The sequence below is a fragment of the Leucoraja erinacea genome, chromosome 15 (assembly GCF_028641065.1).
Source record: "Leucoraja erinacea ecotype New England chromosome 15, Leri_hhj_1, whole genome shotgun sequence".
Classification (NCBI taxonomy): domain Eukaryota; kingdom Metazoa; phylum Chordata; class Chondrichthyes; order Rajiformes; family Rajidae; genus Leucoraja; species Leucoraja erinaceus.
In genome coordinates, this window is record NC_073391.1 from 1,830,120 (window position 1) to 1,853,238 (window position 23,119).

A 23,119-nucleotide genomic window follows, 5' to 3' on the forward strand; every position below is an offset into this window, starting at 1 on the left:
CCTTCTTCAAGTTTCTCCTTGGACTCCACTTTATGATCAAGCTTTAGTCACTGACTCCAATATTCCCTGATGTTTAATAATTCCTTAAAATATCTTCAGATATTGTGCTCCGTTCAGAGTGCTGAGTAAATAGGATTGCCATTGTAGTTGGAATATACAACAGTGGTATATTCAAATGAGCCAAGCACAAACTGCTGGGGGAACTGAGCAGGTCAGGCAGCATCTGTGGAAGGAATGGACAGATGATGTTTTAATCAGGCCCCCAGTTCAGACTGAAGTATCCTGACCCTAAAATCTCATCTGTCCATTCCCTCCACATATACTGCCTGACGGACTGAGATCCTGCAGAAGGGTTCCAACCCAAAACGTCACCTATCCATGTTTTCCAGGGATGTTGCCTAACCCGCTGAACTATTCCTGCACTTTGTCCTTCCCTGCAGCAGGATTGCTCAAGATTCCAGTATCTGCAGCTTCTTGTGTCTCTAGATTCTAATGAACTAGCCTAGACCAGAGGGCTCTTACTGCCATTTGTCATTTTTGACCTCGAAAAATTAAAGTTTAAGACTATTTTCTGGAATGGGCCAATGGTAAATTCTGAAATGAATGTATGGTATGTTATTTTAACACATCCCCCCCCCCCCCCCCCCACTCGACCCTGAAGATCCAAGTTTTGTGCATAATCCTATATTCAGTTTAAAAATTGATTGTACCAATCAACACTGAGGAATATTTGAAAAAATGTCTATAATTTTGTTTGAAGCTGTTCAACTTGCTATTTCAAATACCAGTATTCGGCAGTGTGGTGACTTTATCTTTTGGTTATAACTTGTGATTATGTTTTAACAGCTGGTTATAACAATTTAGAAGTTGCAGAATATCTGCTGCAGCATGGTGCAGATGTGAATGCTCAGGATAAAGGTGGATTGATACCTTTACATAATGCTGCTTCATATGGGGTAAGATGGAATATAGTGCTGTATAAATCCATTTGCGCTTTTGATAACAGGAAATGTTTCTGTCAATTGCTTCTGAAGGAGCTAAATATATCTACTGTTGTAGATGTAATGTTACTTCAAGATAGATGGTCAGAATCTCCCTCCCTTTCTGATTTTTATCTATATTATTTTGATTAAGCTTCTCTAAACATGGTTAAGAATTGTGATTTGTTAATCTCTGGATTCTAATATATACCCTGACACAAGATCATCATGTATTTACCTGTCCCTGATTTATTTATTGGGACTACCTTATTTTCTAGGATGGTTTATGGGCAAGAAACCTAACTAAAACAAACTCATTACTATGTTTGCAGGTGACAGTAAAATTGGTAGAGTGGTGATAACTAAGATTGTTGTCTTAGTATATGTCTATGGATCAACTGGAAAGTTAGTGGTGACAGGTGGAATTTTATCCCAAGTGTGAGGTAATGCAGTTTGGAAAGAAATTTCTGGTAGGCAGGGATATGTTGACAGATTCCAGATATCAACTGTCTGACAATGGACCAAAATTCAAGTTTTAAACAGTTGCCTAGCCAGAGCTTTATGGGGAAATTGGTGTTTCCCATTGGACTCTGTATGGAATCCACTAGAGCAGTCAGGGAAAATGATGTCATGGTCCACTTAAGCACCAATTATTAACTTTGGCAAAACATAATTGTGTCCATTGGAAATGGTGGTGGCTGGCAGATGAGCTGCTCCAATAATTCTTAAAGAGATATTCAATTGAACAAACCTATCATTGAAATCGCATGGGGCTAAAGGCGAGCTTAGATCGCGTGGCACGCCCAAGGAGAGGTCGCCGACTGGATAGAAAATTGGCTTCATGCAAGGAAGCAGAGGATGGAAGGGTTGTTTTGCGAAGTGGATGTCTGTGCCTCGGGATTCACTGTAGGCCCCATCACTGTTTGTGATCAATATTAATGATTTGGACGTACAAGAAATGATTACTAGGTTTGCAGATGACACTAAAGTAGGTGGTATTATAGATTGCAAAGATGGTTGTTAAAGATTAGAGCAGGATCTTGTTCGGTTGGGCAGGTGGACTGAGGATCCATTTGCCTGCCAGTGATAATATCGTCCAAATGCAGTACTTGTTACAGCTCAGTAATTTATGCGTGTATTTTTGTTCCAGCATGTGGATGTTGCAGCATTATTGATAAGATATAATGCATGTGTAAATGCAACAGACAAATGGGCTTTCACTCCCCTTCATGAAGCAGCCCAGAAAGGGAGGACACAATTATGCACCCTATTGCTTGCTCATGGAGCTGACCCCACTATGAGAAACCAGGAAGGACAAACTCCATTAGATCTCATCACTGTAGGTATTCTACTGAAATAAAATGATCCAATCTGATCCATTTTAGAATTGTGACATTTATTAAGTTTAAAATTGACATTAATTTTTTTTAATTAATTTGCATTATAACTTTTTGCACTTTAAATCAGATTACGTACGTACATTCTTGCATTTTAATGGAAGACTGAAACTTTGTGAATGTGTTAATACAAGAATGGATTGCAAGATTTATTTTACCCAACCTTAATTATGTAACATGTTTCTGGGGAAGAGACAAAAAATTTATTATACAAAACTTTATCAATAGTTTACTAGTATTAAACTGATTTATAGTACAGGTTGAAGACCAATTTTGTGGCATCCTCTGTTCCAAAGCCTTTTTGGATTATCTGTTTTTTTGGACCACCAGACGTCAAGTGATAATGATATGACAATACACCACTAGCCCATTAATGACACCCCTCCTGTTTTTCTAAAGCACTATAGAGTGCCAGAAACGTAAATACAACAAATATAAAATGTATTTCAGAGGGAACTGCAGATGCTGGAGAATCGAAGGTTACACAAAAAAGCTGGAGAAACTCAGCGGGTGCAGCAGCATCTATGGAGCGAAGGAAATAGGGCAACGTTTCGGGCCAAAACCCTTCTTCAGACTGATCGGGGGTGGGGGTGGGTGGGGACAAGAAAGGGAAAAGGAGGAGTAGTACCCGAAGGCTGGGGGATGGGAGGAGACAGCAGGGGGGCTGAGGAAGGGGAGGAGACAGCAAGGAAATGGTGAGCTGTAATAACAGCCGTGTCACCGGTGAAGCAGGGTTCGCTGGTGCAGACCAGCAGCATCAACGCTTAGTTTTAAAGTGAAACAACACAAAGTGCTGGAGTAACTCAGCTGACTAAATCGGTCTGAGGAAGGGTCCCAATGTCACCTATCCATGTTCTCCAGAGATGCTGACCTGCTGAATTACTCTAGCACTTTGTGTCCTTTCAGTGGGTGAAGAAGGGCTTGCTGGTGCCTTGTGAGTCGGGAGAGGGGTTCGAAGCAGGTGTTCTAAATGGCTGGGGAGACAGGAGAGGGACATGACCAGAGAGAGCTCTTGCCACTCGCAAAGCCATTTGTGGCTGCTCACGGAATTTCCATTAAACTGGTAATTTTGTCCAGATTATAGGGGTGGGTGGATCATCAGTTGCTGGAAAATCAGTGTTCAACCTGTAGTTATTGTTTTCTCTTGAGCAAATATTTTAAAAGCAGTTGCTGGTGTAACCTTTAAACAAGAAATAAACTTCAATTTTTAAAAAAAGGATATCTTAATTTGTTGTAACAAAATATTGATAGAAATATGGTCAATTCCTGAAGGATATATTTTCTGGATGTCAAAATAGTTATCTTCTGTGCTTATGTTTACAATAGTGACTGTCAGGTCAATAAGGTGTACTGTGTCTTTTAATAAAATTAAAACCTGAAATTTTCATTTTGGGAAAGTTTGTATTTTAATTGAATAATGTTCTGAGGAAATATTTTTTTTTTTAAATACAAATAACAATCTTCTTATACAGGCAGACGATGTCCGAGCTTTGCTGATGGCTGCAATGCCTCCTTCTGTATTGCCATCTTGCTACAAGCCCCATGCTATTATCAATGCTTCACAAGCAGCAGGACAAACAGCCGCGTCTCTGCCTTCTATTCCATCAAATACAGGAAATCCATCTGCTGCATGTAATCTAGACAATCTATCAAGTGGCTTCTGTGAGCTGGCTTCCAGTGGTAGCATGTGTGGTGCAGAAGAAATCAGTAACTTAGAGAAAAAAGAAAGTAAGGGATTTTTTATTGTTATAGAGCTGTGTTAATAATGAATAAATCCTTGTGACACCCTGGTTATTTTTCCGAGGAACAGGTGCATAAGTAACGGTAAAAGCTTCTTTAAACTGACAGTTGTGTGCAGGCAATATCCCTAGCTTGTCTTATCTAAAACATAAATACATTTTTTAATTTCCTCTAACCCTATCCAGATTTTAAAACAATTGTTTAGCAATCTATGATTTTAAAACACTTTTGAGCAGTTTGCTTGCAGTATAGATTATTTATTAACGAGTTTTGTAAAATAAATTACCATATCTGGCCTGAAAATATTTTTGGAACTGGTTGAAATGCAAAATGATAGGCATCTTTTGAAAGGAAAATCACAAATTTAAACAATACGGAACCTCCGTTATTCAGTTAAAACAAAATAAATGTATTCAATTTTTCCATCAAAATGGTTCTCTCCTGGATCTAGAAATTTAACTCTTAAACTACACATCTTTATATTTGAGTAAAGATCGTGTCAATTGAAAATGAGCAAATACTTTGTAATGGAGATGTAAGAAATGATATGCTTTAAATACAAATTGACTGTCCAAAGATGACAACACATATAATGTCTTTGAAGATATTAATTCAATAGTTTACTCATTATTGGATTTTTTTTTTCCATTAAAGTTCCTGGAATACACATGACTATTAATCAGTTTTTGAGGAATTTGGGCCTGGAACATCTGTGTGATATTTTTGAAAAAGAACAGGTATGTTTACAGATTTGTGTATGTTCTCAGTAATTGCTTCATTGTTTGTCGTTGAAGACCTAGTAATCGTCTTTATCTGAATCTAATGCCAAACTGGCATTTTTTTGTGTCTTCCTTGAGAATATAGGTATGTTAAATAAGTGCGGGAGGATTACGGGTGTGCAGATCAACCATAAAGTTTAAGAAGTATAGGGCTGTGACCAGTGGAGGTCTGCAGGGATCTGTGCAGGGGCCTCTGCTGTTTGTGATACGTATACATATACTTGTAGATGAGTAAATTTGCTGACTGAACCAAAATTGGAAGGGGCTGCAGATAGTGAGGAATGCTGTAAGAAAATACAGCGAGATATAGACAAGTTGCAGAAATTAGCAGAGAAATGGCAGTTGGCGTTTAATCCAAATAAGGATTAGGTGATGCATTTTCATAAGTTGAATTTAAGGAGCGAGTATACAGTTAATAGCTAGACCATCAATAGCATTGATGTTCGGAGTGATCTCTCAGTCCAAGTTCATAACTTGCTGAAGGTAGCAGCACATAGTTTAGTTTAGCTTTGTTTATAGTCACGTGTACTGAGGTACAGTGAAAAGCTTCTTGTTGCGTGCTGTCCAGTCAGCGGAAGGACTATACATGATTACAATCAAGCCACCCGTAGTCATTTATAGTTTGCATGGTGTCTCACTCTGGCATTGGAGGAGGCTGAGGGCAGGTAGGTCGGCATGGGAAGCGGAGATACATTGTTAGCAACTGGGAGCTCCAGTTTGTTTGGCAAACAGAGCGCAAGTTTAGTCTACACTTGCTTTCACCCATATAGAGTAGCTCATATCGGGAGAACCTATTACATTTTGATGATCTTCTAACCAGGAAAAATGAAATCTTCAACTTATTTGCAGTGTTAGGTTTGCAAATTCCAATCAGTTTGATAATCTTCATTGCATTTAGTTGATTTAGGATTATACTACTTTAATAGCTTTGCCTTTTAATACTGTTTGTGGATAACTGATTTCAAAATCTTCTCCAGATCACACTGGATGTATTGGTTGAAATGGGTCATAAAGAACTAAAAGAAATTGGAATAAATGCTTACGGACATCGACATAAAATCATCAAAGGTGTTGAACGTCTTTTAGCCGTACAGCAAGGTGAAGCATTTGCTTGTATTCAATCTATTAGTACTTGGTCATTAATAATGTCCAAAGAAGTCACTTAGTTAATACTTTAGTACTTCAGAATGACAATTGTTTGTAGAACTAAAGTTGCATTGCATTGTGCTGCATTTTTGCAACAAATGCTAAATAAGATAATGGGAAATCAGAAACTTGCTCTAAACCTTTACAAGGTCTGTTATTTTTCTTTGTCCATGACTGATTTATTACATAGAAACAGAAAATAGATGCGGGAGCCGGCCATTCGACCCTTCGAGCCAGCACCACCATTCAATATGATCATGGCTGATCATCCAAAATCTAGTACCCCATTCTGGCTTTTTCCCCATATCCTTTGATTCCCTTAGCCCTAAGAGCTAAATCTAACTCTCTTGAAAACATCCAGTGAATTGGACTCCACTGCCTTCTGTGGCAGAGAATTCTACAGATTCAAACTTCTCTAGGTGAAAAAGTTTTTCCTCATCTCAGCCTAAATGGCCACCTCATATTCATAGACTGACCCCTGGTTCTGGACTCCCCAACATCGGGAACATTTTTTCTACATCTCTCCTGTCCAATCCTCTAAGAATTTTATGTTTCTATAAGATCCCCTCAGCCTTCTAAATTCCAGCGAATACAATTTAGAAGGATATGTCTAGGAAGGAACTGCAGGTGCTGGTTTAAACCGAAGATAGTCACAAAAAGCTGGAGTAACTTAGCGGGACAGGCAGCATCGCTGGAAAGAAGGAATGGGTGACGTTCAAGTCTGAAGAAGGGTCTTGGCTTTATTGTGGAATCAAACCTTAATGGCATTTGATTCCTGCTTCAGTTCTTCGTAAATGTTCTTCTACACAGTCTGACACTTTGAAACCAGTTTGGGCGAGCCCCTGTTAAATATTATGCAGACCCAGCTCTCCTTCAGGCCCCACATATCATTCCTCTCCACTTTCTTCCCACTTCACCAGTTTTTGACCCTTGCCCAAATCTCAAGCCGTCTGATCCCCCTGCCACAGTACCATTCATGTCTTAATCTGATCTCTTCCCACAAACCCACTCAGTAAGCTGCTGACATAATTCATCACCGTCATCACCTTCGCAATGCCCCGCAGTGGAGTAACTGGTTCTCATCCTGATACCTCAACCTCACAGCCACACTCTGTCTTGTGCTATTTCCACTGGAGCACCCAAAAGAAGGGTTTCCTTGTGCATCAGCCCTTATTAGCTGGTGATTTCTCCAGTGGCAATTTTGGATATCTTTCAATTTCTAAGCAGTGCCCTTGTCCTTTGTTTAGGCTTTGCAGGCTTGCCTTTTGCTATAATCATGTTTAATTATGATGCACTGCTAATGTGCAAATAAACTGAAATGATTCAATACTTTGGACTAAGTGTGATAACTGCAACAAAGTACAAAAAAATAAGATAGTTTGAGTTGAGTAATACTAAGTTAAGAATGGACTGTAATGCTAAAAGAAATACGATTTGGAGACAGTACATAAAGCGATAAAAGTAATTGATTCATTTTCTTTAAAATGTAGGCATCAACCCATATCTAACTTTAAACAATTCCAACAGTGGTACAATTCTGATTGATTTGTTACCGGTGGATAAGGAGTTCCAATCTGTGGAGGAAGAGGTGCCAATTTTACTTTATGTGGTACTTAAAATATGCAGTATACTTAATCTGCAATGCCTTTCTCTGGTAATTTAATAATTTATGAACATGTTATAGATGCAAAGTACCGTGAGAGAACATCGGGATGGCGGCCATTCCGGAGGAGTCTTCAATAAATACAATTTCTTGAAGGTCTGCTTTATCAATTTTGATTTTCTCTCAGTATTATGTGTTATTTATTGAAAGAAGTAACTCAACAAAAAATGATTTCAGATTCAAAGGGTGTGCAATAAAAGACTTTGGGAGAGATATACACATCGAAGAAAAGAAGTATCTGAAGAAAATCACAGCCATTCAAATGAAAGAATGTTGTTTCATGGTAAGTAAGTTGGTACTGGAAGCCTGTATTGTTTTTGTTTACTGAGCAGTTCTTCCTCCTTGTAGTTTACTTCCGGAACACATCTACTTCTTACTAGTCCTTCTCCTCTATCTGAAAATCAACAGATATATTCTTAAATATGTGTCTTTGTACAATACAGCACCCAAAAATGTGACAAATGGGGTTATATTTCAAATTCCTTCAATAAAGTTGACAAACCCTTCAAGACTAACATAGTATCAGCAACAAATTTAAGAAAAGATAGCATATTGATGGCAAGTTTCTGAAAATGGCATCAGAATACACAAATACATTTTGTGTAACAGTTGTCGCGTGGTGTCCATCAGTGACCTGGTTGGCCCAGTCAGTGCATGTATTTCTTATTCCTTTCTATGTTTATGAATATCGCAAGGAACAATAAAATTGCAAATACCGTTTCCACTTCATCCACATGATCATGTAGTAGAATACTGCATCCTTCTGAGTGTGACACCACAATGCGTGTTACACATCATACACACAAACGTACGTTGCAGCGGACACTGAAAGATTTGGTGTCCCAGAAAACAAACGTTACATTATTAACGATCCTGTTTAGTTCGCATTTTCACCAATGCAATCTAAACGGGATATTACCTTGTGGATTTGAGCTATATCGATGGCCGATGATTCATCAGATGATTTGATTTGAGCTGATTATTTTTGTATGTAAAATGTCTCCGTAACGGTCGTTGCGGAGCTACCCGAAGTTGACACGAAGGAATGAGGTTAGCAACTTGGGTCCATATGACAGGTAAATAAGAGACAGTGTGTTGCCAACTTGAAAATTGCCTCAGTTTCTTAGTTTTGATGACTGATTTATGTAAAAAATGTTTTTTTATTAATTTTAATAAGTCGGACAATATATCGTATACGGTCGTTGCGTTTTTGACACCACAATGTTTTTGATATATTAAATTGGAAAATAAGTAAAAATAATTAACTTGCCCAAAGATCACTACTACCATTGGATACTTCGTTGGGTGTTCGAAAAGCTTTAGAGGTTTGGAGACTCTGTGATTTAACTTATGGAGGTACCGCCCCCGATAACAGTCGTTGTGACAATGGACACCAAGCACAATGACCGTTACGGGATCTTTACTGTACTGTACTAACTTTATGTTACTGTATTTTTCTCCTGGTATTGATGAAGATATTTCCCTAGATCATTATCAAAATGTATATGTATGAGGGGCCATATGAAGTTTATAAATTAAATATTCATGACTAAATATGGCAGAGTTTTTAATGTCACACTTTTGGTGGGAAAACGAAGAAAATTTGTCTTTTAGGAAAAAGGTTTTTGACTTTCGGTCTTGAAGTTATCTAATTTATATCTGCTATTTATAAGGTTTCTCATGATAGGTAGATTTTTGTTACGAACAGTGCATTGGTGTAAAAAAGTGAATATTTAATCTTGTTCGTCAAAACTCGCCAGTATTGTAAAAAAGACACTTATGGAAATATTTGAGACTCCGGATTTTATCTCCGCGGTGTTGGCCTTGACTTTTGCAAGGAAATATTGGCAGATCCCAACATAGTTGTTGACATCTGTCCACTTAATGGTTTCTGTGCAAACCTTGGTGTTCCACAGTTGTGTCTACTTGGTTTTTCAACTGTGCCCCAATGTTAGAGGTTTGCATGGGAGCTTAAAATTGTGGCGAGTCTCCACTAATTTAGGGAATCCTTTCCACCAGGGTTGCCTCTGATGGAGGGACGGATTCTCTAATCATGCTAAGTAAGAGCAACAGGGTATATGTTGTAGATGGTTATGCATGCAACCATATATGTAACTACCTCATTAGCATATTGACCCTCCCACATTCTATAGTATAACTGTAGTCTCTGCATGTTCCCTCCCTGTTAGGTTCCAGTACGTGTGTAGACCAGATGTGGTTAGTACTGGAACGTGTGTTATTAGTGTTTAAATAAAGATCTAGCTAAAGGACTATGGACAACGTCTAGCTTCCTTTACATGGTGTCAGCCAGTGTAAATCTGCGCCTCTGTTTATCGGGTTTTTTTTATTCATTTGTCTTGTAAGTGTGTGCAAGGATGGCTTCGTCGTGTCGCAAGCCTTCCCCGTTAGTTTTCGATGCTGACATAGCGGAGCGATGGGAGACGTTTGTTATGGACTACAACCATTATGTGAACATCGCTCACCACAATGACTCTCCTGCTCTCAGAGCATCTTTGCTGCTGAATCTCGCTGGTCCGGATGCCATGAGGAGGGCTCGGCACTTTGACTACCGTCCAGCAGTCCTGGACGCAGCTGGCCAGGTTGTCGAGCAAGCGGAGTCTCCTGACGACCCAATCTGTCTCCTGAGAAAATTCACTGAAATCTGTGACCTGCCTTCAAATCGTATCTTGGAAAGAACACGTTTGTTCTCCCGCAGGCAGCAGCCTGGGGAGCCGGTGGAATGTTTCATTGCAGACCTCCGCCACCTGTCGCAGCGATGTCGTTTTGGTGAGTTACGTGACGAGCTCACGCGGGACATTCTAGTTAATGGAATGCTTGATCAAAAGCTGCGAACTGATTTAATGCGGAAACCTGATCTCACTCTAAATGAAGCTGTGCATGCCTGCAGGCTAGCTGAGGTCGTTGCTCCGGCCAGTGGAGAGAGAGGTTCTGGGAACAGCACCGTCGCTGTGGCTACTGTGTTCGTGCCACGAAGGGCACCCAGTAATTCCAGACCTCAGTTTCGCCCCCAGTTTGTCCCCCGCCCCCAGGGTGCCAGAAAGTGCTCTAATTGTGGATATGGTCACTTGCCACAGGCTGTTTGTCCTGCGATCGGAAAAGCCTGTAACTTTTGCAGAAAGCTTAACCATTTCTCGTCCATGTGCCGTTCCCGTGGGAACGTGGCTCAGCCACCTCGCCAGGTGCTGAATAATCTCCAAAGGATCGACAATGTCCTTGATTCTCAGTCTGAGGAGGATTCCGCCCTCGAGTCTGACTCCAGCATTTCGATGGGGGATGCTAGTGTTTACGCTCTGCTGCACAACCAAACTCGCCTCCCCGATCCATCGGTGCTAGTCACTGTCAATAACAAGACCTTCACAGCGAAATTGGACACTGGTGCAAAAGTTTCTGTTATCTCAACAAAGCTCTTCAACAAGATAAGGAATAATGAGCAACTGTCTGCTGATCGATCGGTACTGCGAGCTTATGGTGGGGAGGAGCTGACTCCTGTGGGGAGGGTAACTTTCCACTGCAAGCTGCAAAAGACATCTCGTGATTTATCGTTTTTTGTTTTGGACTGTGATTGTGTGCCTCTGCTAAGTAATCAGGCATGCCAGGATCTGGGCCTGGTTGCGTTTGACAGTACTGTTCATGAGGTGAGGGTGCAGTTAGACCCCGTGTCTGAATACCCTGATCTTTTCGATGACAAGCTGGGGAAGCTGCCTCTCGTATACAAAATTGCCATTGACTCATCTGTCACCCCAGTGTGCCGTCCGTCTCATAGGGTTTCATTTGCAATGAAGGACAAGGTTAAAGCTATGCTCGACAAGATGGTGAACCTGGGGGTCCTGGAAGCTGTTAGCGAGCCCACCAGCTGGGTGTCCACCATGGTCGCAACCATGAAGAAGGGCAAGAATGAGATTAGAGTCTGCATCAACCCGAAGGATCTGAATACTGCCATCAAGAGACCACACTACCCTATGCGGACTGTTGAGGATGTAGCTGCCCAGGTGGGCCAGGCCACCGTGTTTTCTGTTCTTGATGCCAGAAGCTCCTTCTGGCAGATTCCTCTGCACAGCAAGTCGTCCGACCTCACCACTTTCGCCACGCCTTTTGGGAGGTACAAGTTCCTCAGAATGCCTTTCGGGATTAGCTCCGCCAGCGAAGTCTTCCAGCGCTCCATGGAGCAGTTGTTTGCCGGGCTCCCATGTGCCATCATTGTAGATGACATCCTTGTGTACGGCCGGGATGTCGAGGAGCATGACCGTAATCTCCGCCGGGTACTCGACCGTGCTCGTCAGATAAACCTCAAGCTGAATCCCTCCAAGTGCCGGTTCCGTCTGTCTGAGGTCTCCTACGTCGGACACATTTTCACCTCTCGGGGTCTGAAGCCCGACCCTGCCAAGACCACTGCTATTTCAGAGTTTCCTGCACCGGTTGATGTTGCAGGTCTGCAAAGGTTTCTCGGGATGGTGAATTATTTGGGCAAGTTCGTCCCGCGCCTCAGTGAACTAAGTGCGCCGCTGCGCCTTCTGACCAAGAAGGACGTTGCCTGGTCATGGAGCCCACAACACCAACTGTCTTTTGACGCTTTAAAAAAGCAGCTGATTGACACTCCTGTACTGCGATTCTTTGACCTCAAGTTGCCAATTGTCGTGACCTGTGATGCTTCCCGTTTTGGCCTCGGTGCTGCCTGCATGCAGCTCTGCGAAGGTGATTCTCTGCTGCCTGTCTCGTTTGCTTCTCGCACAATGACCGACACGGAGCAGAGGTATGCTCAAATCGAGAAGGAGCTCCTGGCTGTGGTGTTTGCCTGTTCGAAGTTTAGAGATTTTCTTTACGGTGTGCGGTTCACAGTTGAAACGGACCACCAGCCGTTGGTTACTATACTTAATAAGCCCATTCATGCTGCCCCGGCCCGATTGCAGCGGATGATGTTACAGCTGCAACGTTTTGAATTCGACATAGTGTACAAGAAGGGCACGGAAATGCATGTTGCTGATGCCCTGTCGCGGGCGCCTTTGTCCTCCTGTGTACAGCATCCATATGAACAGTCTGATCTGCATGTCCTCAACGTTAATTTTGTCCCGTCCAAGCAGTTACAGACACTGATTGAGCACACCGCTGCTGACTCTGATTTGCAGCAGCTGTCGGCTGTTATTCTGCGTGGTTGGCCCTGCAAGCCACACTCCCTGCCTGCTGCCGTGAGGCCGTTCTTCCTTGTTCGGGACGAGCTTGTACTTTGTGATGGAATCATTATTAAGGGCCACAAAGTGGTTATTCCTGCCTCGTTGTATGATGCCTACTATACTGCTGCCCACTCCGGGCACCCGGGTGCCGACGCCACCGTTGCCCATGCCCAGGGGCAATACTATTGGCCTGCTATGGCCAAGTACATCAAGGCTCGGGTTGCTGCGTGTGCTGCTTGCAACTCCATGGCCCCTCACCATCAACGACAACCCCTGCTACAACAGCCGGCACCTGAAATGCCCTGGTCTTCGCTGGCCGCCGATATTTTTGAGTGGCGTGGGAAGAACTATCTGGTACTTGTCGACTCATATTCATCGTGGTTTGATGTGGACCTTCTTCCCACCATTACCTCGGAGATGGTCATCAGTAAGCTGCGCCGCCACTTTGCCACGTTTGGATCTCCAGTGAAGCTACAAACTGACAACGGCCGGCAGTTCACTAGTGCTGAGTTTGCTGCCTTTGCGACCAAGTGGAACTTTGCCCATTACACAAGCAGCCCGGAATTCCCTCAGAGCAACGGGCTGGCAGAACGTGCTGTGCGCAGTGCTAAGACTTTGTTGGAACAGTCTCGCTTGTCTAATTGTGATTTCTACCAAGGACTTTTGAATTTACGTAATATTTCTCGCGATGGAGTTTTAGGTTCTCCTGCACAACGGCTCATGTCTCGCGTCCTCCGTCCTCCTATGCCCATTTCCCAACAATCCCTGACTCCTGTGGTTCGTTCCCCTGAGGCGGTCCACCGCCGCATCTCTCATCGCCATGAGATCCAGCGTCGGTCTCATGACAAGTCTTGTCGTCCTCTACCTCCCCTCTCCGCGGGCCAGGTGGTTCGCATGCAGACTTCTACTGGTTTTTCTAAACTTGCAACTGTTGTAGGGCTGGCTGACTCCCCTCGCTCCTATTTGGTGGATTACGAGGGCACTGTCTATCGTCGCAGTCGCCAGCATTTGCGTGCTGTCCGTGAGCCTCCTCCACCGGTCTCTTTCCCGTCATCGTCCACTCCCATACCTGTTCCTCCTCCTCGGGCTATCCCATGTGCCCCTGCTGTCATTCCAGCGCCTACCCTACCTCCTCCTGTGAAACCTGATATCGGCTCTCCTGTTCTTTCCCCAAGGTCCTCTCCTGTCGGTTCATCTCTTCTGTCCTCCCCTCCTCGTTCGGTTTTGGCCTCGCCGGTCTCTAGTCCCCGGCCTGCATTGCTGCCTATTCCGTCCCCCCGATCTTCGCTGCCTTTGCCTTTGGGAGAGGGGAGTGAGGGTGGTGTACGGACCCGCTCGGGCAGAGTTGTGCGGGCCCCTGATCGGTATGGTGATTATGCTTAGTTTAAGATGTTCTCTGACTATTATTGTTATTATGTGCAGGTCTGTATAATTGCCTGCTGCTGCTATTTATCTTACGGGAAGGGATGTAGATGGTTATGCATGCAACCATATATGTAACTACCTCATTAGCATATTGACCCTCCCACATTCTATAGTATAACTGTAGTCTCTGCATGTTCCCTCCCTGTTAGGTTCCAGTACGTGTGTAGACCAGATGTGGTTAGTACTGGAACGTGTGTTATTAGTGTTTAAATAAAGATCTAGCTAAAGGACTATGGACAACGTTTCATAGTACTCGGAATCACGGGGAGATGCAGCATGGAATAGGCCCTTCAGCTGACTATCCACGCCATACATAAACTACTGATTTACATTAATTATCTATTAATTCCTTGTATTGCATTTAAATTTGTTTTTAGTTCTATTTAGTTCTTTTAGCTCATAGTAGATATATTTAAGAAATATTTTGACAGTTGGTTAAGACAGAGGTGTGAATTATCTATCTGCTGTTTGTTTTTGTTTTTTTGCCCCAAACTTGTCGACGGGGCTAACTCTGGCCTTCCCACAGGATGGAATTTACTCCGACATTTGTTATGGATAATTTGTTCTCTTCCAACATTGCAAATCTCACTTTACCAATTGGTGCATGTGACAATAAATGTAAACTTGAAACTTGAAATTGCCTTTGAACTTATTGTTAACACACGTTATTGACAATGAATATATATTTGTATTTTTTTGTATTTAAATGATAATTGTTTCGATGGTTTCATTGGGCGTTGGAAGGCACCCATGAAGAGCTGATGCAGAATATAATATATGGAATTTATTTTCATTTCCATGATATTTAAAGTGTATTTTTTCCTCTCCAGGTTCTCCCTTTGTAAATGCCATTATTCACAAGGGTTTTGATGAAAGGCATGCTTACATTGGAGGGATGTTTGGAGCTGGTATTTATTTTGCTGAAAATTCATCCAAAAGTAACCAGTATGTGTATGGAATTGGTGGTGGCACAGGTTGTCCAACACATAAAGATAGGTCCTGTTACATTTGTCATAGGTAAGTTCTATTATATGTATGTTTCTTCATAACGGAAATGTTCTTATTGTGTTTAAATAGGCTTTCAATTAGTAATCTGACCTTTCATAGCTTTCATGCATAAATGTTTGAACAAGACATGATTTGTAACCAATACTTACAAATAAATGGTGTAAAATAAATGCCGCCAAGTCAGTTATACAAAATAGATGGTGCTATATCAGTAACACCCAAGGTGATCATGCCTATTAGGGTAGTGATTGCATTTGGACAAGGGTATGTTGTGCAGTCATCTGCTTGTGGAGGGATTAGAAATAACTTGGCTGTTGATACTTTTGCAAAATAATTTTTCTAATGTCATGCTTTCCGAAATGCAGCTTTTGAAATATTGTGCCTATCGCTTAAGCACTGAGAATCGTGAAGTGTGGTCTATGACTTAACTGGCCTCAGTATCAAAAATATTAACACTTTTAATTGGTTTAAGAGTCGTGAAGTTATAGGGTATTTTCTCTATTTCTGGCTGCTTTCTACTGGCAATGTTAATTTTCACTATTTCTCTTCAACAGGCAAATGGTGTTCTGTCGTGTTACGTTGGGAAAATCATTTTTGCAGTTCAGTGCAATAAAAATGGCTCATGCACCACCTGGTCACCATTCTGTCACTGGTCGCCCTAGTGTAAATGGATTAGCATTGGCAGAATATGTTATTTATAGAGGTGAACAGGTATATTAAAGAAATATTCCTTCACTGCAATTTTGCAACTGGTACACAAATACTTTTTACAGTGTTCATTCAATAAATGTTTTATTTGAGAATAGGATTTAAAGAAGGGAAACACAGCTGATTCAAACATTCACCTACCACTAAGAAATGAAAATTAATCCTAATGTCACAACAAATACAACAATATCCCATTATCGTAACTATGTTTGACGGGAATCAGCCTATTGTGTAACATCCTGTACTGAATATGAATTCCACCAGCTTGACTGTGTGGTCATTAAATAATCTGAATCTGAATTTGGCACAGATCCCAAGTATGATACCACATTTTTTTTGTTTGCTTTTTGAACTTTGAGATTTTGTTAAATGTGCATCTGTAAATGAGGCCAAAACTACTATACAGTTGACACCAAGGGAAAGTGGCTTCTGAAACTTCAGTAAAATTAGGATAGATTCCTCCAAACTGATGCATATTCCCTCCTTGCCATAACAATTTTGCAAACTAATGTCTGAAGAAGGGTCTTGACCCAAAACATCACCCATTCCTTCTATCCAGAGACGCTGCCTGTCCCACTGAGTTACTCCAGCATTTTGTGTCTATCTTCAATGTAAACCAGCATCTGCAGTTCCTTCCTAGACAGTTTTTAACATGTTTTATTTGAATTACAAATTGATAACTTGCTTTACTGCACTTTGCAGAATGGTTTTATTTGAATTCTGGATCCTTTTGTTAATGTATCTATTAAATTTTGTAGAGTTTATTTAATGAGAGTTTCAAAACATTGAGAAAAATACTTTTAATAATAGTTAAAACTATGGGACACCTTAAACTTTTTTTCTCTTTCTTACCAGGCTTACCCAGAATATTTGATAACCTACCAAATTATGAAGCCAGAAAACTCAACTGATTGATGGACAAATGGGGTTTGGTACATGTACAGTAAGCCACAAAATACGTCCAATGCACTCCAACTTGTGTATTTGTTTTCTATGTGTAAATGTTACATTTTTAAAACCAAAAAAACACATTTTAATTGTGAAATCCGTGGCTTTGATACTGTACAAAATAACTTTATGGATTTACCTACCCATATTTTAGCACTTTAATAGAGCCATCCCAAAATAATTTGTCTTTGTTCTTGGAGAAGTTGTGTAGTTATTTGAACAAAATTGTATTGATGCATTTGATTGGTTTTGTACTTCAAAGTGATCCATCCTGATATTCCTTGAAGTCTATAAAAAAATTACATATCAATCATCATAATCTTCATCACATTTAATGTTGCCATGCGTTTTCATTGTAAAAACAATTGTAAATAAGAATGTTTTTTGTATTGCTTTGATATCTTATTTACACTGCTTGCATCACATGCATGTGCTGTTCTCGCAATGCAAGGAAGGACAGCCTACCTTTACAACCTGGTCTACTGAAGATCTCACCATGCCAGGAAGCATCAGAATTAAAAGTCCAAAAACTATGCAAGGTTTGGTATAAGCAGTATATCATTGTTGGCTGCACTTATTCAAAATGGCTTGCTGAAGTAAAGTCCCATGGTGGATTAATGTGTATGTATCGTATATTTTTATGTTTGCATAGCATGTAAAATAATCCCGTAGTCTTTGTGGTGCTTTTGCAAGGATTTGTAACTTGCAATGCATTTTAAGTAATATTTCTAAGACTTTTATAGAATTATTGTATTGCAAGTGAAACCTACTCATTTAAAATTTCCATCTAATAAAGACTAAAATACATTACATTTCATTTCAATTATATGGTTTTAGGTTTCCTGCACAACGGCTCATGTCTCGGTCCTCCTATGCCCCATTTCCCAACATTACTCCTGTGGTTCGTTCCCCTAAGGCGGTCCACCGCCGCATCTCTCATCGCCATGAGACCCAGCGTCGGTCTCATGACAAGTCTTGTCGTCCTCTACCTCCCCTCTCCGCGGTGCCAGGTGGTTCGCGTGCAGACTTCTACTGGTTTTTCTAAACTTGCAACTGTTGTAGGGCTGGCTGACTCCCCTCGCTCCTATTTGGTGGATTACGAGGGCACTGTATATCGTCTCAGTCGCCAGCATTTGCGTGCTGTCCGTGAGCCTCCTCCACCAGTCTCTTTCCCGTCCACATCCTCTCCTTTACCTGTTCCTCCTCCTCGGGCTATCCCATGTGCCCCTGCTGTCATTCCCGCGCCTACCCTACCTCCTCCTGTGAAACCTTATATCGGCTCTCCTGTTCTTTCCCCAAGGTCCTCTCCTGTCGGTTCATCTCTTCTGTCCTCCCCTCCTCGTTCGGTTTTGGCCTCGCCGGTCTCTAGTCCCCGGCCTGCATTGCTGCCTATTCCGTCCCCCCGATCTTCGCTGCCTTTGCCTTTGGGAGAGGGGAGTGAGGGTGGTGTACGGACCCGCTCGGGCAGAGTTGTGCGGGCCCCTGATCGGTATGGTGATTATGCTTAGTTTAAGATGTTCTCTGACTATTATTGTTATTATGTGCAGGTCTGTATAATTGCCTGCTGCTGCTATTTATCTTACGGGAAGGGATGTAGATGGTTATGCATGCAACCATATATGTAACTACCTCATTAGCATATTGACCCTCCCACATTCTATAGTATAACTGTAGTCTCTGCATGTTCCCTCCCTGTTAGGTTCCAGTACGTGTGTAGACCAGATGTGGTTAGTACTGGAACGTGTGTTATTAGTGTTTAAATAAAGATCTAGCTAAAGGACTATGGACAACGTCTAGCTTCCTTTACATATGTGACTGCACTTTTGTGGTTCATAGTACTCGGAATCACGGGGAGATGCAGCATGGAATAGGCCCTTCAGCTGACTATCCACGCCATACATAAACTACTGATTTACATTAATTATCTATTAATTCCTTGTATTGCATTTAAATTTGTTTTTAGTTCTATTTAGTTCTTTTAGCTCATAGTAGATATATTTAAGAAATATTTTGACAGTTGGTTAAGACAGAGGTGTGAATTATCTATCTGCTGTTTGTTTTTGTTTTTTTGCCCCAAACTTGTCGACGGGGCTAACTCTGGCCTTCCCACAGGATGGAATTTACTCCGACATTTGTTATGGATAATTTGTTCTCTTCCAACATTGCAAATCTCACTTTACCAATTGGTGCATGTGACAATAAATGTAAACTTGAAACTTGAAATTGCCTTTGAACTTATTGTTAACACACAAGTTATTGACAATTAATATATATTTGTATTTTTTTGTATTTAAATGATAATTGTTTCGATGGTTTCATTGGGCGTTGGAAGGCACCCATGAAGAGCTGATGCAGAATATAATATATGGAATTTATTTTCATTTCCATGATATTTAAAGTGTATTTTTTCCTCTCCAGGTTCTCCCTTTGTAAATGCCATTATTCACAAGGGTTTTGATGAAAGGCATGCTTACATTGGAGGGATGTTTGGAGCTGGTATTTATTTTGCTGAAAATTCATCCAAAAGTAACCAGTATGTGTATGGAATTGGTGGTGGCACAGGTTGTCCAACACATAAAGATAGGTCCTGTTACATTTGTCATAGGTAAGTTCTATTACATGTATGTTTCTTCATAACGAAATGTTCTTATTGTGTTTAAATAGGCTTTCAATTAGTAATCTGACCTTTCATAGCTTTCATGCATAAATGTTTGAACAAGACATGATTTGTAACCAATACTTACAAATAAATGGTGTAAAATAAATGCCGCCAAGTCAGTTATACAAAATAGATGGTGCTATATCAGTAACACCCAAGGTGGTCATGCCTATTAGGGTAGAGATTGCATTTGGACAAGGGTATGTTGTGCAGTCATCTGCTTGTGGAGGGATTAGAAATAACTTGGCTGTTGATACTTTTGCAAAATAATTTTTCTAATGTCATGCTTTCCGAAATGCAGCTTTTGAAATATTGTGCCTATCGCTTAAGCACTGAGAATCGTGAAGTGTGGTCTATGACTTAACTGACCTCGGTATCAAAAATATTAACACTTTTAATTGGTTTAGGAGTCGTGAAGCTATAGGGTATTTTCTCTATTTCTGGCTGCTTTCTACTGGCAATTTAAATTTTCACTATTTCTCTTCAACAGGCAAATGGTGTTCTGTCGTGTTACGTTGGGCAAATCATTTTTGCAGTTCAGTGCAATAAAAATGGCTCATGCACCACCTGGTCACCATTCTGTCACTGGTCGCCCTAGTGTAAATGGATTAGCATTGGCAGAATATGTTATTTATAGAGGTGAACAGGTATATTAAAGAAATATTCCTTCACTGCAATTTTGCAACTGGTACACAAATACTTTTTACAGTGTTCATTCAATAAATGTTTTATTTGAGAATAGGATTTAAAGAAGGGAAGCACAGCTGATTCAAACATTCACCTACCACTAAGAAATGAAAATTATTCCTAATGTCACAACAAATACAACAATATCCCATTATCGTAACTATGTTTGACGGGAATCAGCCTATTGTGTAACATCCTGTACTGAATATGAATTCCACCAGCTTGACTGTGTGGTCATTAAATAATCTGAATCTGAATTTGGCACAGATCCCAAGTATGATACCACATTTTTTTTGTTTGCTTTTTGAACTTTGAGATTTTGTTAAATGTGCATCTGTAAATGAAGCCAAAACTACTATACAGTTGACACCAAGGGAAAGTGGCTTCTGAAACTTCAGTAAAATTAGGATAGATTCCTCCAAACTGATGCATATTCCCTCCTTGCCATAACAATTTTGCAAACTAATGTCTGAAGAAGGGTCTTGACCCAAAACATCACCCATTCCTTCTATCCAGAGATGCTGCCTGTCCCACTGAGTTACTCCAGCATTTTGTGTCTATCTTCAATGTAAACCAGCATCTGCAGTTCCTTCCTAGACAGTTTTTAACATGTTTTATTTGAATTACAAATTGATAACTTCCTTTACTGCACTTTGCAGAATGGTTTTATTTGAATTCTGGATCCTTTTGTTTATGTATCTATTAAATTTTGTAGAGTTTATTTAATGAGAGTTTCAAAACATTGAGAAAAATACTTTTAATAATAGTTAAAACTATGGGACACCTTAAACTTTTTTTCTCTTTCTTACCAGGCTTACCCAGAATATTTGATAACCTACCAAATTATGAAGCCAGAAAACTCAACTGATTGATGGACAAATGGGGTTTGGTACATGTACAGTAAGCCACAAAATACGTCCAATGCACTCCAACTTGTGTATTTGTTTTCTATGTGTAAATGTTACATTTTTAAAACCAAAAAAACACATTTTAATTGTGAAATCCGTGGCTTTGATACTGTACAAAATAACTTTATGGATTTACCTACCCATATTTTAGCACTTTAATAGAGCCATCCCAAAATAATTTGTCTTTGTTCTTGGAGAAGTTGTGTAGTTATTTGAACAAAATTGTATTGATGCATTTGATTGGTTTTGTACTTCAAAGTGATCCATCCTGATATTCCTTGAAGTCTATAAAAAAATTACATATCAATCATCATAATCTTCATCACATTTAATGTCGCCATGCGTTTTCATTGTAAAAACAATTGTAAATAAGAATGTTTTTTGTATTGCTTTGATATCTTATTTACACTGCTTGCATCACATGCATGTGCTGTTCTCGCAATGCAAGGAAGGACAGCCTACCTTTACAACCTGGTCTACTGAAGATCTCACCATGCCAGGAAGCATCAGAATTAAAAGTCCAAAAACTATGCAAGGTTTGGTATAAGCAGTATATCATTGTTGGCTGCACTTATTCAAAATGGCTTGCTGAAGTAAAGTCCCATGGTGGATTAATGTGTATGTATCGTATATTTTTATGTTTGCATAGCATGTAAAATAATCCTGTAGTCTTTGTGGTGCTTTTACAAGGATTTGTAACTTGCAATGCATTTTAAGTAATATTTCTAAGACTTTTATAGAATTATTGTATTGCAAGTGAAACCTACTCATAAAAAATTTCCATCTAATAAAGACTAAAATACATTACATTTCATTTCAATTATATGGTTCTATTATTGCAGCTATACAATGGCTCTTTACTATTATTGCAGTTATACAATGGCGAGACATACAAAAATTCTTTGGTCTGCAGTCTTCTATGTCGTGCTAAGCACTAAATCCAAATACTTCTTTAAATGTCAGGAATATTTGCTTCCACAATCTCACGCAGTGTCTGCCAGATTTTTCCTTGATTTTTTTTTAAGTCTGAGATTCTCCCCCTAATGGGCCTGTCCCACTTATGTAACTTTTTCGGCGACTGCCAGCACCCGTCATAGGTCGTTGCAGGTCGCCGAAAATGTTCAACATGGTGAAAATCGAGCGGCGACCAGAAAGACTGTTTGGGCGACTGAGGAGACTACTCACGATCATACAGGCGACACCCCGGCCCAAAGAGCAGTACCTTGTTCTGGTCGTCGCTGGATTTTCAACATGTTGAAATTTTTCGGCGACCTGCAACAACCTATGACGGGTGCCGGCAGTCGCCGAAAAAGTCAGGTAATTGGGACAGGCCCATTACTTACCTTAAAGCAATGCTTTCTGTTCTTGGACCTCTGTCCTGGGGAAAGGTTTTTCACAATCCATTCTTATTTTTAATGTTGCAAGAATCTGAAAGCCATAGAGCACTGGATCTCAAGGACTTTAAATTTCCATGTTTTTCCCTTTATCCCTTTCTGTACTAAGGCCTCCTTGAATATATTTGTCTGATGTTCAAATCAGTTTTCCTGTATTTCTATTGTTGCCACAAACTTATATCCTCAGAATAAAAATGCCTTTTAATATTACTGACCCCAACACGAGCTATATTTTACCATATCCAATGATCATTGGTTGTTGTGAATGTACTACTGGCTTTGTCTGACATGAACCCCTGACTCTCTTTAGTTTGGAGATGGAACATTGAAACTGGCTCTTTGGCCCACCAAGTCTTTGGTCCACACTGACCATCGATCACCTGTTCACCGTAGTTCTACTTATCCCACACTTCCATTCCCCACACACCAGAGGCCAATTAACCTACAAACCCACATATCATTAATATGTGGGAGGAAACCGGAGCTCC

The 23,119-nt window shown here is 40.6% G+C and overlaps 2 protein-coding genes across 6 annotated transcripts in view; both read left to right on the top strand.

Annotated features, from left to right (window-relative positions):
• LOC129703893 (poly [ADP-ribose] polymerase tankyrase-2-like) overlaps positions 1–17,747 on the top strand; it is a 70,352-nt gene extending 52,605 nt beyond the window's left edge. For 2 of the 4 annotated variants that reach the window (XM_055646582.1, XM_055646584.1), the window contains 11 exons: positions 847–956; positions 2,131–2,319; positions 3,850–4,105; positions 4,772–4,854; positions 5,874–5,994; positions 7,533–7,630; positions 7,727–7,801; positions 7,883–7,988; positions 15,150–15,336; positions 15,882–16,038; positions 16,891–17,746. In XM_055646582.1, the coding sequence (XP_055502557.1) occupies positions 847–956; positions 2,131–2,319; positions 3,850–4,105; positions 4,772–4,854; positions 5,874–5,994; positions 7,533–7,630; positions 7,727–7,801; positions 7,883–7,988; positions 15,150–15,336; positions 15,882–16,038; positions 16,891–16,950 (1,442 nt within the window). In that variant the 3' untranslated portion in view covers positions 16,951–17,746. Of the gene's footprint in view, positions 1–846; positions 957–2,130; positions 2,320–3,849; positions 4,106–4,771; positions 4,855–5,873; positions 5,995–7,532; positions 7,631–7,726; positions 7,802–7,882; positions 7,989–15,149; positions 15,337–15,881; positions 16,039–16,890 lie in introns of all 4 variants that reach the window. The other 2 variants (XM_055646583.1, XM_055646585.1) reach the window with 2 other exon arrangements.
• Positions 17,748–18,836: 1,089 nt separating this feature from the next.
• Positions 18,837–22,057, top strand: LOC129703894 (poly [ADP-ribose] polymerase tankyrase-2-like). 2 transcript variants are annotated; one of them, XM_055646588.1, is made up of 3 exons: positions 18,837–19,588; positions 20,133–20,281; positions 21,142–22,057. In XM_055646588.1, the coding sequence occupies exons 1-3, from the start codon at positions 19,467–19,469 to the stop codon at positions 21,195–21,197; spliced, it is 327 nt and encodes a 108-aa protein (XP_055502563.1). In that variant the 5' UTR covers positions 18,837–19,466; the 3' UTR covers positions 21,198–22,057. The 2 variants fall into 2 exon arrangements, with proteins under 2 accessions (XP_055502563.1, XP_055502562.1); XM_055646587.1 differs by having other exon boundaries at positions 18,935–19,588; positions 20,133–20,289.
• Positions 22,058–23,119: the final 1,062 nt, after the last annotated feature.

What these genes read in the sequence shown, in the direction of transcription:
- LOC129703894 (XM_055646587.1), top strand. Translation starts at nt 19,467, where the DNA reads ATGTTTGGAGCTGGTATTTATTTTGCTGAAAATTCATCCAAAAGTAAC. An exon ending in TCCTGTTACATTTGTCATAG is followed by an intron (nt 19,589 to 20,132) that starts GTAAGTTCTATT and finishes TCTCTTCAACAG; the next exon opens with GCAAATGGTGTTCTGTCGTG. An exon ending in TTATTTATAGAGGTGAACAG is followed by an intron (nt 20,290 to 21,141) that starts GTATATTAAAGA and finishes CTTTCTTACCAG; the next exon opens with GCTTACCCAGAATATTTGAT.